This window comes from Mesocricetus auratus, unplaced genomic scaffold, assembly GCF_017639785.1.
Source record: "Mesocricetus auratus isolate SY011 unplaced genomic scaffold, BCM_Maur_2.0 Super-Scaffold_100004, whole genome shotgun sequence".
Taxonomy (NCBI): Eukaryota; Metazoa; Chordata; class Mammalia; order Rodentia; family Cricetidae; genus Mesocricetus; species Mesocricetus auratus.
The window spans coordinates 77,060,272-77,075,639 of record NW_024429189.1 but is presented as its reverse complement, the minus strand read 5'-3'; the positions used below and the strand labels follow the sequence as shown (position 1 = coordinate 77,075,639).

General features: G+C 41.3%; 1 protein-coding gene across 1 annotated transcript in view; it reads right to left on the bottom strand.

The window, feature by feature from the left end:
- Positions 1–7,944: 7,944 nt before the first annotated feature.
- Positions 7,945–15,368, bottom strand: part of Lgr4 (leucine rich repeat containing G protein-coupled receptor 4) — a 102,169-nt gene continuing 94,745 nt past the window's right edge. The window contains exons 15-18 of the mRNA XM_005064808.4: positions 15,205–15,330; positions 14,286–14,401; positions 13,826–13,909; positions 7,945–10,946 (exon numbers count right to left, since the gene is read on the bottom strand). Coding sequence (XP_005064865.1) covers positions 9,667–10,946; positions 13,826–13,909; positions 14,286–14,401; positions 15,205–15,330 — 1,606 coding nt within the window. The 3' untranslated portion in view covers positions 7,945–9,666. The remainder of the gene's footprint in view (positions 10,947–13,825; positions 13,910–14,285; positions 14,402–15,204; positions 15,331–15,368) is intronic.

Here is a 15,368-nt window from a genome sequence, read left to right as displayed (position 1 = left end):
CCCAGCAGGTGATCACGCAGGTAACCTGCTACATTGGACCAACGGCCCACTTTCCGTAGACCGGAACGCTACATTTTACATCCAACAGCGCCTGCGATTTGGTAAGGACCCCCTTTAAGTCAGCGTAAACGTTTCCCTGAACCCTAAGGGCTGACCATTGAGCATCCGCCGCCCTTATGGTGTTCTTGGAAACATGGGGGAACTCACACAACCATGGTCTTCAAGGCCATGGTTGACCCCCATCGTCCGACAATCATTTTTGGTTTGTTTTCCACGGGCATGGCCTATTGGTAATTTTTTCGGCTCCTTTCTGAGCCTTGGGCGGCTTTACACCTTTCGGACTCTGGTTCCTTTTTTCGGGTGGTCTTTTCTGCCCTTGCTAGACTCTCAGGCTGACGAGTTCTGCAGAGTTGATCTCGCCATTTTCTTTCCTTTAGACCTGGCTCATGGGTAACAAACCAACAAAGTAAATTCCTCTATGCCTTAAGTCATCCAGACTCACTTATCTCAAGTATATTTTACAGGACCTCTCTAGTCACTGCCAGCGATCTGATCGATGGATGGATTCGCCCTATGTTCAAGCTTCTCTCTACCTCTCTGCTAAACATTCTCTTCAACATTCTTTCTTCCTCTAAATCTCATTCTCCTAGCTTTTAAAGCTAAACCTATAAAACTCTCGCTGGTCACAGAGGCTTCCCGCCATTTCCCATTGTGGCTAAACCTGCCTCAAGGCGGGAACCACCTTCCACCTGGGAGTGTCCTGTTTTGCCTCTCTCCTGTTCATCCCGGTTTAGCATCTACTCAGGACACTCTGAGAGTTTTTCATTTTTTTCCCCACAAATAAGGTTTGAGGTTTTTGGATTTTTTACTGCTCAGACCCACGAGGGGTCTCTTGGGTTTTATACCCTGCACTGCGCAGCCGTTCATTCGTTTCTTAGACCTACGGTGGTCACACATCTTTCTGCCTCACTCGTGGAGAAAAAAGGCCACTTCTGCTGGCAGACGGAAATGTACCTATAGAGGCTGCCATCATGGCGATCTTAACCATGTGGCCTAACACATGGCCTAGCTTGAAAACTTGTTTACTGAGGCCGCCATGTTTATCGTGTGACCTAGCTGTAGGCACACCCACTTAGTCCAGCCAGCTTCTGCCGGCAAAGCTCGCTGACAGATAAAGTTCATTTACTTTTTGTCTCTTTTGTGCTTTTATTTTTGTCTCTAATTTCATCTTTCACTGGCCCTGTTGTGCATGGCTTGTTTATGGAATATTGTGCCTTTCCAGGGTCCCCTGTTATATTTGCAATACATCTTCCTTCTCGTCACTGTCTCTTTAAATCTGTTAACTACAAGTGTGTATCAAACACTTTTACCCAATCCTGTTTAATGTAACTATATGTATGTGTAAAAAATAAGGTAACTTTAATTCAACTATACTAAATATCAAATTTTCTAAATAGTTATATCTTTAAGTGATGATAAACATTTAAAGTTATAAGGGTCTATTTCAAATTAACAAAATATAACACCCAGTCCTTCCTGCAAGCTGTTTACAAAGGTAAAGCTTCTATTACTTCTATTCTCTAGCCATCTATGTGCTTAAGGCAAGTCACTAAAGATAAATTTTGTCTACTAAGATATACTAAACAAACGGTCCTCAAAATGCTCAGAGATCTAGAGAACATGGCATTTAAATGTTTTATTTAAAAGTTTTTTATAACAGGGAATCAGGCCAGCTACTAGCACCACCCCATTTCCTCCAAGAAGGCTGGTGGACACTCAAGAAACTCTGCCCATAAAAGTGGCAATGCTGGCCACTGAGCAACCCTGCCCTTCACCTCAACTGCTTCAAAGGACTCTTCACTGGACAAGAGGACACTGGAATTGACTTTCTCCATGTTGCTCGGGTCAACGGTAGGAAAGCCTTCCTAAGAAGTTCCAATCCACGGGTCTCACTATCAGCAAAAGGCAGGTGTTTTTGTAGCCTCTGACTTCAACAACTGTGGAGGACCTTGGGGGTGGCTGTCTATGCAGTCAGCTACTAAGTCTCTCATTCTCCAGTCTCAGGTAAAATCTTATCCTTCTCAAGAACTCTGGTGCTTTTGATGGCTGGTAGCTTTGCCACCTTAAAGTATCAAACAAGGCAAAGCTCTGTCATAAAACAGATTTCAGGAATGAGTACTCTAAGGTTTATCTACATAAGATGGTAATGTAATAAACTAAGTTGAGACATTAAAATATGTTCCAGGTTTCTCTTTCATTATATTACTTTTCATAGTCTTAACATTAATCAATAAAGTTCTGATAAGCTACTAATATAACTCCAACAGAGTGTTAAACAACTATACCACTATATAATCATAACTACAAGCTCAAAATTAAGGTGCTTTTGATTGTGCTAAAAATATCTATCAGTTTTAAAATGTTAATACTTTTAGCCAAATCTTTTCTAACACAAATATGCTGCTGATATGTCTAATACTTATGTTTTCACAAACTCAAAGGATTCTTGTACATTCCAGAAAGCCAAATTGGACCCATCCAAACAGGTCAGATTCACTCCAGATATTATTCAACCTCTCCCTGGTCCTGGGACTCCCCTCCCTTATCTTGGGACGCCTCGGGAACCCCTCCCTCATTTTACAATCTTCCCCGCAAATACCAGGACCTAAGAAAGAAATTTTTAAACCTAACTTTGTCCTCTACTCTGCTAACATCTTGCCAGATCTACAGAGGCGCCAGACAGTCCCATACAGCCTGGACTACAGAGAGTCCCATACAGCCTGGACTACAATAGAACAACCAGCGTGGCAACACCCCAACTTTCTCAGGTTTCCCCAAAGATGATAGACGCCCCCAGGTCAGCAGGAAGCAGTCTTAAGAACTCAACGTCCTTGATCCCGAACCTTCCACGTCTAACACCCCCATCTCTTTTTAATCATAAATAAAGGTGGGAATGAAAAGTTCAGGCACTACGCTGGCCTGCCCTGTTACCTGGCAGGATGCACTCAGGCAGCACTCTGGCCAGCCCAGAGTTCCGTGAGAACCACACAGGTGCAAATGGCCCCTTTAAAGGACTGACCCCTGCCTGCTTATGCTCTCTTTTACTCTCTCTTACTCTTTTACTCTCATCTTACTCCCCATCTCATCTCTCTCTGTCTCTCTGTCTCTCTGTCTGTCTGTCTGTCTGTCTGTCTGTCTCTCTCTCTCTCTCTCTCTCTCTCTCTCTCTCTCTCTCTCTCTGCTTTGCACAGGTTGGTTATCTCTCAACCCCCCTTTCCCTCCCTGTCTACCAATAAAACTCCACGGGCGATTGTTAAAAAAAAATCCACAAACTGTGTTGCAATAGACATTTTTCTAGGATCTCGAGGCACTTTCCTTTTAGGGTTTGGGGATCTAGATGAAACCCTAAAGGAAAAGTTGGTAGCCACTGAAACCGGGCTTCTTATTCATGCTCACAAAACTGCATACAGTTGTCAACACAGCTTTTGTCTAGGTCCTAATGTACATCACTATCAGAAGCAGCACAGGTGAAAAATGAGACTGACACAGCACACAACATTAATAAGCAAAGATACAAAGTATGATGAAATGCGTATCTGTAGACTTTTGACAGGGCAGTTAGAAATGGTAAAAATCCTAGCACCCAAAGGAGAGGCAAAGGCTACAATGACTAAACCATGTGGGGTACAACACCATTTTTGTTCAAATTTTCAGTAAAAACAATGACATTGGAAGACAATTGTACAACTAAGAAAAGTGATTTAGTAGAATTATTTTTATGCTTTACTTTAGTTATTCAGTATTGGCATATCTAGTTAACAACTTCTCATCAGAAAACATCCTTAGCATCAGTAACTCAGAGACACTGGACAACCTTACAGCTTTACAAAGATGGAAGCTTTGAGAAACATTTTCCCAACAGAAATAACCTAAAGGTGTTGGGGAAGGGGAAAGGGACCTGGCTTTGAATCAGTAGTTTTCCTCTTAATAATATCCTTAAATGCTGAAGAATAGAATATTTGTTTCACTGAGTAAAGATGTGTTACATTTGATTGTGTTGCAGAATAATTATTTAACCTTGTAAAGATGTGTGCATATGTTTAGGCTGCATTTGTTTACTTATGTAAAGATGTGTTGCTGTTTTACCTTGCCTGCCGAAGGCACCTGATTGGTCTAATAAAAAGGAGAAAGGCCAGTAACTAGGCAGAGAAGGGATAGGCAGGGCTGGCAGCCAAAGAGAATAAGTAAAGAGGAGGAGAAATCTGGGAAGGAAAGATTAATGATCGAGAGAAGTTGTCCAGGGGCCAGCCACCCAACCACACAGCCAGACACAGAAAAAGAAGTAAAGAAACATATTCAGATATAGAAAAAGGCAAAATCCCAGAGCCATAAGGTAGACAGTATAATTTAAGAAAAGCTGGCAAGACACAAGCCACGATAAGGCTAGGCATTAATAATAAACTCAAAGTGTGGATTGATTTGGGAGCCGGGTGGGCAGGCCCCCAAAGAGTCAAGGAGTAAAAAAGCCAACTACATTTAAATAAGCTATTTGACTACAATGATCTTAATTTAATCCTCTCCAAAATAATCTACCCCACTATCATACTTTTTCATTTAATCCTCAGCTCTATCTCGGGACCTGGCATCTACAATGGTAAACCTGATGTGGGAGGTCCTGTGATTATGTCAATAAAGCACTGTTGGCCAATAGGAATCTAGATAGGTGGGACTAGGAGTCCAGAAGAACTCTGGGTAGGAAAAACACAGAAAGTCAAGATGTAACGCCATGGGGTAGGAAGCCCGGAACTATTCTCCGGTAAGAGAAATACTTAATTAACAATTATGGGATAAATACTTAAGTCAGAGCTAGCCAGTAAGAAACAAGCAAGGCCAACAGCTTCATAATTAATACAGCGTCTTGTGTGTTATTTGGGGACTACAACGCGGCAGAGCCCAGGCAACTGGCAGGTGATAAACCAAAGCGGCTAGCAAGGAAAAAGCTTCTCTTTACATAAACCCTTTTTAAACCCTAGCAAATTCCCATATTAAACTTTTTTTGACACTTTTTAATTATATATTTAAATTAGAAACAAGCTTGCTTCCCATATCAATCCCAGCTCCCTCTCTCCCCCCTCCATGCCCATTCCCCCCCTAAGCCCTCCAGCCCTCCACCCAATCCCCACTCCATTCCCCAGGTAAGGCCCTCCATGGGGGATCTCTAGAGTCTGTCATTTCATTCCAAGGAGGACCCAGGCCCTCCCCCAAGTGTCCAGATTGAGAAAGCATCCCTCATTGTGGGATGGGCACCCAAAGTCCATTTGTGTGCCAGGGATAAATACTGATCTACTACCCAAAGATTGCCTAGGTCTCCTCACTGACACCCACATTCAAGGGGTCTGGATCAGTCCTATGCTGGCCTCTCAGCCATCAGCCTGAAACTTCTTGGTGTGAGAATCTTATATACTTCCTTTATGCCCTTACTGTTTTACTAAAGCATCCTTGATACTCTAGGATCATTGGGCACACCAAGTGCATCATGCAATACTGGAACCTTAAAAGCTACAAGGCAGTTACATGGCCCTACTGCTATGGTTGTTTGAATGTAATAAAGACCCATCCATGATCTATTTTTACAGTACTTTTCATTACTTGGGCTTAGAAGCAGTAGTCCAGATGGGTAGGATTATACAATTGTATAAACTAGTTCTGCATTTAAGTTATAGGTATGGACTTAATAAATGTCTTCTTGACAGATGGGGAACACAGCGAGGGGTGGGGAGAGTGGGAGCTGGGAAGAAGAGGGGGAGAAGAGGAAGAGAGAGTAGGTCATGGGGGAACAGGAAGGTTGAGTGGGGGGGCAGAATAGGGGGAAGAGAGAAGTCATAAGTTAGAAGACAGATCAGGCACCAGTGTGACCTCTAGTGATCTAAAGGGATGATACCAATTGGCAAGCTAAGCAATAGTGGAGAGACCACCTCGAATGCCCATTCCTGATAATGAACTTGATGTCTATAACCATCCGGGAGCCTTCATCCAATGACTGATGGAAGTAGAGGCAAACACCCACAGTTAAACACTGAACTGAACCCAAGGAACCCAGTGGCAGAGAGAGAGAGAGGAGCGATGAGCAAATTGGCAAAGAATGGGCTGGCAAAACCAGCAGAGACAGCTGATCTGAACAGGGGAGAGCTCTTGGACCTCAGACCGACAGCGGGGAGGCCAGCATGGGACTGATCCAGACCCCCGAATGTGAGTGTCAGTGAGGATGCCTGGGCAACCTATGGGGCCCTGAGCAGTGGATCAGTGTTTATCCCTGGAATACAAACAGACATCATGTGTCCATAGCACAAAGAGGGATGCTCTCTCAGCCTGGACTCTTAGGGGAGTGTGCCTGGACCCTACCCTGAGTGAAATGACAGACTCTAGATATCCCCTAGGTGGAAGGAATTGGCAATAGGGTGGGAGGCTGGGGGGGGGTGAGGAGGGGAGGGAGAGGAAACTGGGATTGACATGTAAAACAAGCTATTTAAAATTAAAATAAAATTAAAAAAATAAATGTCTTCTTGATATTCATTTTCACTTAGTTTTTTTAATTGACCTGGGAACCTTCTGTAAAAGTGCCTTTGGCTTAAAAATATGTAACTATATTAAAAAATTAATACCTTTGTCAGTTAGCCTTATGACAATATTATGACATGCCTTCAAAAATGTCTTTCTGTACATGCTGAAATATTAACAGATGAAGTAATATGATGTTTTAGCTTACCTCAAAATAATCCAAGGAGAGGGACTGAAAGGGCGTAGTGAATGTGAAGATGCAGGGTTTATTGTGTGCTGTGGATAAGTGTCAGAGCTGTACTTGGTGAAAGGTGTAGGCAAGGGGTAATTATACTGTGATTTCTGCTATGGAGATTTCCAATGTTCAGAGTCTAACATAAACTCACTGCTGTATCCAGAAATAGGATGAATGGGACTGGGGATAGGGCGGGAGAGGGATTGGGTCATTAAAGTACCTACCTTGCAAGCGTGAGGACAGGAACTCGATTCCCAATGGGTGTGGAGGCCCAAACTTGGGCCAGCCAGTCTAGCCTAATCTGTGAGTTTCAAAGTAATGAAAGAACCTGTCCCAGTGGAGGTGGACAGCCTCCCCGAAGATGGCAAGTGAAGCTCTCTACAAGAGCACATCTGCATATACCCACACTCATATTATCAAAATATAAACACAGAGAGGATTGGATTCTGGTTTGGATCTTACTTGTTTCAAGGATTTACTGAAATTCACTTTGTTCTCACTTGAAAAATGAGAATTTTCCTAAGCATGTAGGCAAGAGACTGCATTTAGTATCATACAGGTTGTTAATCATTTGCCTTAAAATAAAGATCTAATTAATAGGATTATCCTTAATATCACAGTTTGTTTTCAACTGTGGTTTGGATTTGGAAATAAAACTTTACTTGTAAACTTCAGTACACTGTCCTAGACTTTTATAGATAGATGAAAATTGTGTTTTTCAGTGGTTATTTACAACAGTTCTTCTAATATTCTCTACTTAAAATTTTTAGTAACCCTGTGTAACACAAGTACACTCAGTAACATAGCTGGTTATAAGTTAAGAAATATTAGACCACTTTCTGGAAACATGTAGTCATTTAAAACATTGTGTACAATGCTATATTTAATAGCATATGTCTAGCACAGTTTACCACACACTTTATGTAGCTGCCATTCTATTTTTGTTTTATTTGTTTTTTGTTTTTTGTTTTTTTTTGAGCCATGGTCTCCCTATATAGCCCTGGCTGTCCTAGAACTCGATCTGTAGACCAGACTGGCCTTGAACTCACAGAGATCTACATGCTTCTGCCTCCCCAGTGCTGGGATTAAAGGCATCCACCACCACAACTGGCCCATTTCTTAAAAGAACAAAATGAACAGTTTTCAATAACTTGAATTTTAGGAAGAAAGCCTTTAATTGGGATTTTCTTACCAAGTTATGATTGAATATTTTTCAGATGTGTAAATATACAAACATTTTATTTAAGTTGTAAATAGATGACCTTACAAAATTACAACACACAGTAAATAAATCCCTCCCACATTTTATACAAACTACATGATTTCGATATACAAAGATTGTTTTTATTCCACTGACAATGTACAGCCAAGACTATTTACAATGCAAAAAAAAAACCACACACACACAAAAACATGTATATAAACCACAATTTAACAATCTGCTACTGGCAGCCACTATAGTTTAGGAGGTAGCTTTAATTAACGAAATGAACAGAAGCCACATTTCCCAACTTGTGTTCTAAAAATAATTTACATAAGATAAAAATTCATTATATGCACAGTATATACAGTTTAATCATCAAACTGCAATCTAGCTTAAGATTTTGTTTAACCAGGATAACTAACATGGCAGTGGATTTGCTATTGACTTAACACAGTGTCAAGTCTCCTTACAGGGACACATCAGAAGCTTAAAGGTAAGAATCAAGTCAGTTAAAAAATTTAAAGACACAGGTCAAGCTTTGATACCCCCACTCTTAGTATGTGTCTTGTTTAACCAAAGCATAGCATCTGAGATACAGGATGAGCTTTTTTTAAAAAATGCAGAGATGGGATAAATGTATGGAAGTTTTTCATATAACACAGGAGGCCCTAGCTCACTAAAAAGTAAGCCTTAAGTGTTTTGTGTCATGATTACTACCAACTTCTTCCATTTACATAATATTACCCAAATTTACTTCCTATATAATCCAAACCACAGACGACATGTCAACAAATCTGGAAATATCAGTGCAGACGATGACATTAGGAAGTATCTATTAATGGGAACATTACATTGAACCATCAGACCTCTTGGATACTATTAAAACCTCAATAGTACTTAGTAGTTAGTCATCTCTACTAAACCCACATAGCAATTAGCCTTTTGCTAGTACTGTGACTGTAAATGGTGGGGGGGAGGGGAGGATCAGTGTAATTTCACCAAAGCAATGTATCGTGAACAAAAACAAATTATCTGCTATTTTTTTTAAATCTAACAGCTGTTAATATCTTTAAAACATCTTCAGGTTTTAGATTTATCAATCATTTGAACAAAACCTTTGATTGATGGACATAGAAAACACATGAAGGTAATGCTTGTTTGAACTCTCATAGCTCTAGCTGGAAGACAATCCCTTTTTTTTTGGCCCTGAAGTAAGTCATCCTGAGATTAATGATGAAACATTAGGTAAAATTAGCAAGACTTTTTCTCAGTTTTATAAATTCACATTTTCAATTATAAATATTAACAGCTGTCCTTTATCTTGTGCTTAATTCAGAAATAGTTTGAACTCTGTACCTGATGAATCAGAAAACAACCCAGTAATTTTATATTGCTATGCCATACATCAAATCATTTTTTTAAGTTTTATTTATTTCAAACAGACCACACATCCCTGGGACATCGCATTTTTTTCAACAATGTATAATTTAGGACCCATTCTTCACAAATGTCTTGTTTGAGAAATAAACTGCCACCTTCCTTCTCTTGTGAGTGACACCGGGCAGTGATTATGGAAGTGCTTCCCAGATGAAAGGTCAAAAGACAAGACAGCTCGCTCTATGAGCACTGTGATTTGGTGGATGGGGGAAATGGTTACAGACACGATAGTTCAGTCTCTGACTCTTGGTAGGTTATACGCATAGCGCACCAGAGGGAATCCACGACTCTGGTAGAAGCAGGCTCGTCCACAAGCCTGCACCTGGTCAGAACTGTCTGAGACAAAGGAATCTTCTTCATCCGCATAGTCAGAGTGGGCTGACTGTGTGCCACAGTCAGACCAATAGCCCTCTGGTTTTTGGCAAGAGGCCACTGTCAACACAGGACAACTGTGTGATTTTATTAAGTGTTTGCAGGAGACTGGTTTTGTCAAAAGAAATGACTCACAGCAGTCGCACACCGTCAGGTTACCCTGCAAGTGGGAATACATGCCACAGTCATAGTAGAAATCCTGTTCCCCACAACCACCCTGGCTGCTGATGGAAACCGAAACCGATCCATGTTTCCTGGTAACACGCCGTTTCAGGAGCTTCCAGTCTTCTTTAAACTTTGGGTTGAAGAAAACGTACAGGACTGGATTCAGGCAAGCAGGCAATGGGAAGAATATCAGTGTAACAGACTTCATTATTTCTGGGCTGATGGAGATTGCCGTGATCAGTGGTGCAAACGAGAAAAACGCAACAGGGCAGAAGAAGATGCAGTTGGTGAAGATGAGCCAAGCCACGTGCTTGATCATGCTAGACTGTGAGTTTTCTGACAAGTCTTCTTTCTCCAAGTTGCAATACAGTTTAGTGTAGATAATGGCCATTAATAAAAACGCTAGTGAGTTTAATAGCACTAACGTCACAGTGAATCCTAACGATGGTGTTTCTCCTGTAGGAAACGGCAAGCACAAGGGAGAGGCAGAATATTCCCCTCTGTGGAAAAGGGGGAAGCAGCCTGCTACCGCAGCACCCAGGAGAGCTACGCAGGCAGCAACCCGGAACTGTTTCCGGTGACTGCTTTTCCCGTTTTTCATTATCTCCTTCGCAGATAAGCTTCTCTCCACAGCAGCCAGCGTTAACAGGAATATGGCGCTCTCTGAGGAGAAGACTGCCAGAGACCCAGCTACCTTGCAGCCACTGCCAGTCTCCCACCAAATGCCAAATTCGGCAAATCGGCCCCAGGCCACGGCATCGAGAAAAGTAAGGATGCCGGTGTAGATGCCCATGAGTAGGTTAGACACAGAAATCAAGCCTATGAAGAGTGTGGGGGCGGGCAGTGAGGAGCACGATGCAGCAAACACTGTTACAATGACCAGCAGGTTGAAAAGCAAGGCAACCAGGAAAATGAACCACACCGTAAGGCGGATCATCCAGCTCCCCAGTAGATATTCACAGGGCTTGAAAGCACCTAAAATTAGAAAGGAAGGGGACAATGAAAGACAGTTGGAGAATGCCGTGCATCACGTGGTATGGCTTAGCAGTTAAATCCAGAATAAGCCTGCCACCTGCAAATCGAAAGATTACTTCTAAGATGCTAGAGACGTAGACTAGCTCATTAAAAAAAAAAAAACTGCCCTTAATTTCTGAAATTAAATATCTGGTAAGGTTACATGGAAATAGCCGAAAGAAAATTTCACTTTACCTAAAATTAACAGACAAAGCTCAATGTCTAGCAAGTAAAAGGTATTTGGTCCAAACTCTGAAATCTGTAATCAGAGGTCTTGTATCTTGCAGCCTTCCTCTTCGACTCTACAGATTCCACCCTATCTCTTGTGAACAATAATGCCTGTTTCATAACGATAACTACACACTAAATATACATAAGCAGCTGTCAGGTATATTGTCAACTTCAGTAAATACTAGCTCCCCTCTTTTGCTAGTCTCTACATACTTTATAACCATATATGTGTGTACACACATATTTCTTTAACACATTTCTACCCATTTCTCAAGGCTTTCAAAGGCAAAGAGGCAGGTTAAGATAGCTACAGTTAACCTGATCTTCAAAGAAACTGGCATTTGAAAGCCTTTCATTGACTTGACAAAGGTTATTCAACAAGCTAGAATAGCTAAGATCAAATCACACAGTTATTAACTATTTATAACTAAGATTGATATAAAAACACACTGAGTTTCAATGAATACTCATTTAGTAGCTGAACTGTTTGTCTTTTTTTTTTTAGATGGGGGTCTTCCTATGCTCTAGCTGTCCTGGAATTTGCTGTATAGACCAAGCTAACCTTGAACTCACAAAGATCAGTCTGCTCCTGCCTCACAAATCTTGGAATTAAAGGTATAAGCGATCACTTTGGCTGAAATATTTCTTGGTCATTAATTTTCAGATGCTAGTTACATCACAAATAATGAGTATTTTGTTTAAAAATTCAAAATAAAAAATTTTACTATGAAGTCAAACAAAACTATATACTGTAGCTGGGTTAAAGGCTTATTTTATTTTCCTGAGCAGTCATGGAAATTTATACATCTAATCAAGTATTTTTTAAACAATATTTTTAAATGAACATGTACACTTATTTGTTTTGCATTTAGAGGGTATGCATGCCACAGTGCATGTGTGGAGGTCAGAAGACAACTTGCTCGCCTTGACTTTCTCCTTCTACTATGTATGTTCTGGTGGTTGAACTCCGGTCATCAGACTTAGCAATAAGTCCCCTGACCCCGAGTCATTTCATTACCCCATCTTAATCATATAAAACCACGTTACACAAGTTTTGTGTAGAACATAATATAAACTTTTTAAACATAACATAAACTTTTTAAATTGTGTTGTACTGCCCTTAGCAAGACCTACAAGAAAGCACTTTATTGACTTTGTTTCTGAATCAGAACTCAGCCCCTCTATAAAAGAAGAGCAGAGTTGGGCAAGGTGGAGTACACCTTTAACCCAGAGAGTCAGGTGACTGGTCTACACAGTAAATTCCAGGCAAACAAGAGATATATAGTGAGACCCTGTCTCAAATAAAACAAAACAACAAACAAAACCCACAAAGAGCCAACAGAAACCACAAAAGAACTCTTCTGGCAAGAACCCAATATGGGATGCTGTCTCAGCTGGGACTCTTGGGAGAGGGCCTAGGCCCTGCCCTGAATGAAATGACAGCCACTGGAGATCCACCATGGAGGACCTCACCTTCCCTGGAGATAGAAGTGGAGATTGGGTGGTGGGATGGGGGGCCTGGTGGGAGGGCGGGGGAAGAGGAGAGGGCGAGGGAGCTGGGATTGACATGTGAAACAAGATTGCTTCTAACCTAAACTAAAAAAAAAAAAAAAAGAATGCCATCCTTTGGGAACTGTTTCTTAGATGGGCAGGGCTACTTACTTTCCTAACAATCGGACTCTGTCTTTGGAAGCCTACTGCTTCCTTCAGAAGGCATCTGTTTCCACAGAAGGATCTGGATTCTGCTCCAGACTGCCTCTGTCTCAGAATATCTATATGTTTCTATAGCTCAGTTGGTCAAGAATCCATCTTCTTTGGTAGATTAGGCAGAATATGCCATTATATGTGACATCAGTTTAATAACTTTCACAGAACTAATAAGATCAAGGAAATAAGTCAGAAAGAAGGGCAAATTTGTAATAAAATAATTAAGACAAACTGGCGATAGTACTGGCATATGCCTTTTATCCCAGCACTCAGTAGACAAAGGTAGGCTAATCTCTTTGTGTTTGAGGCCAGCTATTCTGCAAAGTGAGTTCCAGGGCATCCAGGATTGTTACACAGAGAAACCCTGTCTCTAAAAACAAAAAGCAAACACACAAAAGTGAAGGAGCTAGGGAGCTAGCTCAGCTGATAGAGTGCCTGCTGTGTAAGAGCATGGACCACAGTTTGGATCCCCTGCATCCTCATAAAAAGCCTGGCACAGAGGCATGTGTCTGTTACTCCTGACCTGGAGGAGGTGGTGATAGACAGGTGGATCCCTCCAGTTGCTGTAGCCAAACCAATGTATTCCAGGTTCAGTAAGAGACCCTGACTCAAAAAATATGGTGGAGGGTAAATGAGGACACCTGATATTGCCCTCTGGCCTCACACACACACACACACACACACACACACACACACACACACACACACGAACACTTCCCTGCTGAACCCCAAAGTGACTTACCGAACTAGTTCTCCAAAGAGCATTATACTGAGATGGCTTTTATCAGGTCATCTAATCCCTCCTCTACCCATAAAAATCGCATGCATGCCCAGACAGTTTAGGTCTATTTACCCAGTGTTACTTAAAATGAGAAATTACAGCCACATAGACTGGGCACTACCTGTTGAAGGTGTACAGTGGATAATTATTTGGCTATGTTCTTCATTTTCAGCAGTGCTGGTAGCATTTGCTGCATTGGTGGCACCTGATACAAAACAAAGTACATCGAATTCAAATGATACACAGTTCAAAAGGACCAAATTTCCCTATAATTTTTCTTTTATGTAATTAGTACAAGACCAGTTTATATGAGGCTTGACAGCATTAAAGATGCTGATAAAAAGTATTGGGAGAGGGAGTCACGTGGAATGGGGAGGGCATTAGGGTTGGACATGAACAAGATGCATTATATACATGTATGAAATTGTCACATACATAAAATATTCTTTTTTTATGAAGGTAACAAAGTAAATACTACTTCCTTACAGATTTTATTCTGCTCCTTTTGAAACTGATTACAACACAGACAGGTTGATTAATGCCTTAGGGAGTTCTCTATTTCTCAGAGTGCACACACTTGCCTTTCTCCTTTGTCACACTATGGTCTTGGAGGCTGTTATCTTCTGTGTTTAAATTTGCATAAGAGTCACACCCCCAAAAGGCACAGCACTGATAAGCATATGGTACTGATAGAGACCTGGGAAAAGAATTGTAAAACACACACTGAATACCAGATTCGCAGACAGCACTTGGTCCTGCAAAAACCCTGAACCCCAGCCAAGGCACCAGAAACACCTGGCACATGCCTTCAGTTGGCTATGTGTCCTTCCCAGACCAGTGTCCTCATCTATGAAAAGAGTTCTGGTGAACCTCAAGAACAGCGCTGAAGGGCTCCCCTTTATGAGTTGTTTCTTAATATCCAGATGCAAATCAAGCCATATATTAAAATTTCATCACCACGTAGCAATTTAAATATCTCAGTGATCCTTTTATACATGTCTGAATCATGCCCAGTGCATCACAGGAAATGGACAGTTAATTTAAAATCAATACCCCAGGTAATCTGTAGTTTTGCTCATATAAATGAAGTGAACATATTCTCTGTCTGCAGAAGAATATGCTCAAGCCGTTTGTCTGCTGCACCTAATGAACCCCTGCAAATCTGTAGTCTCTAGGACAGGTGATGGCGCTCTGCCAGCTTCCTGTCAGTTCACACTTAGGACATTTCCAGTGTCTTGTTGCCAATGACAAGTCTATTTAAAAAAAACTGACAAACATCGTTCTGAGAGTCTCCAGACCTTAATTTATGCTCTTGACAGCTATGAGATAGTGTTTGTGTTCTATTTTCATCAAATTTGCAAGGGCAGAGGTAGAAAATACTCCTAAATTACAAACCACCAGAAAAATCTGGAAACCACAGTAGGAAAGAAAAATAGGAGGCTCAGGAATTTGGTGCCCACCGTAACAAAGAGAAGGAAGAGTGGGCACAAACAAACACACCTGAGATTAGCAAAGTCTCTTGCTGCTAAGGCGCCTTTCAGCTTGAAGTTGCCCACAAGTTTTAGTTGATTTAGCCCATTCAGGCCTTCCGTAGGAAGTGAAGTTAATTCATTGAAACTTACATCCCTGAAATGTGAAAGACACGTCAAGTTAACTCTCTGAGA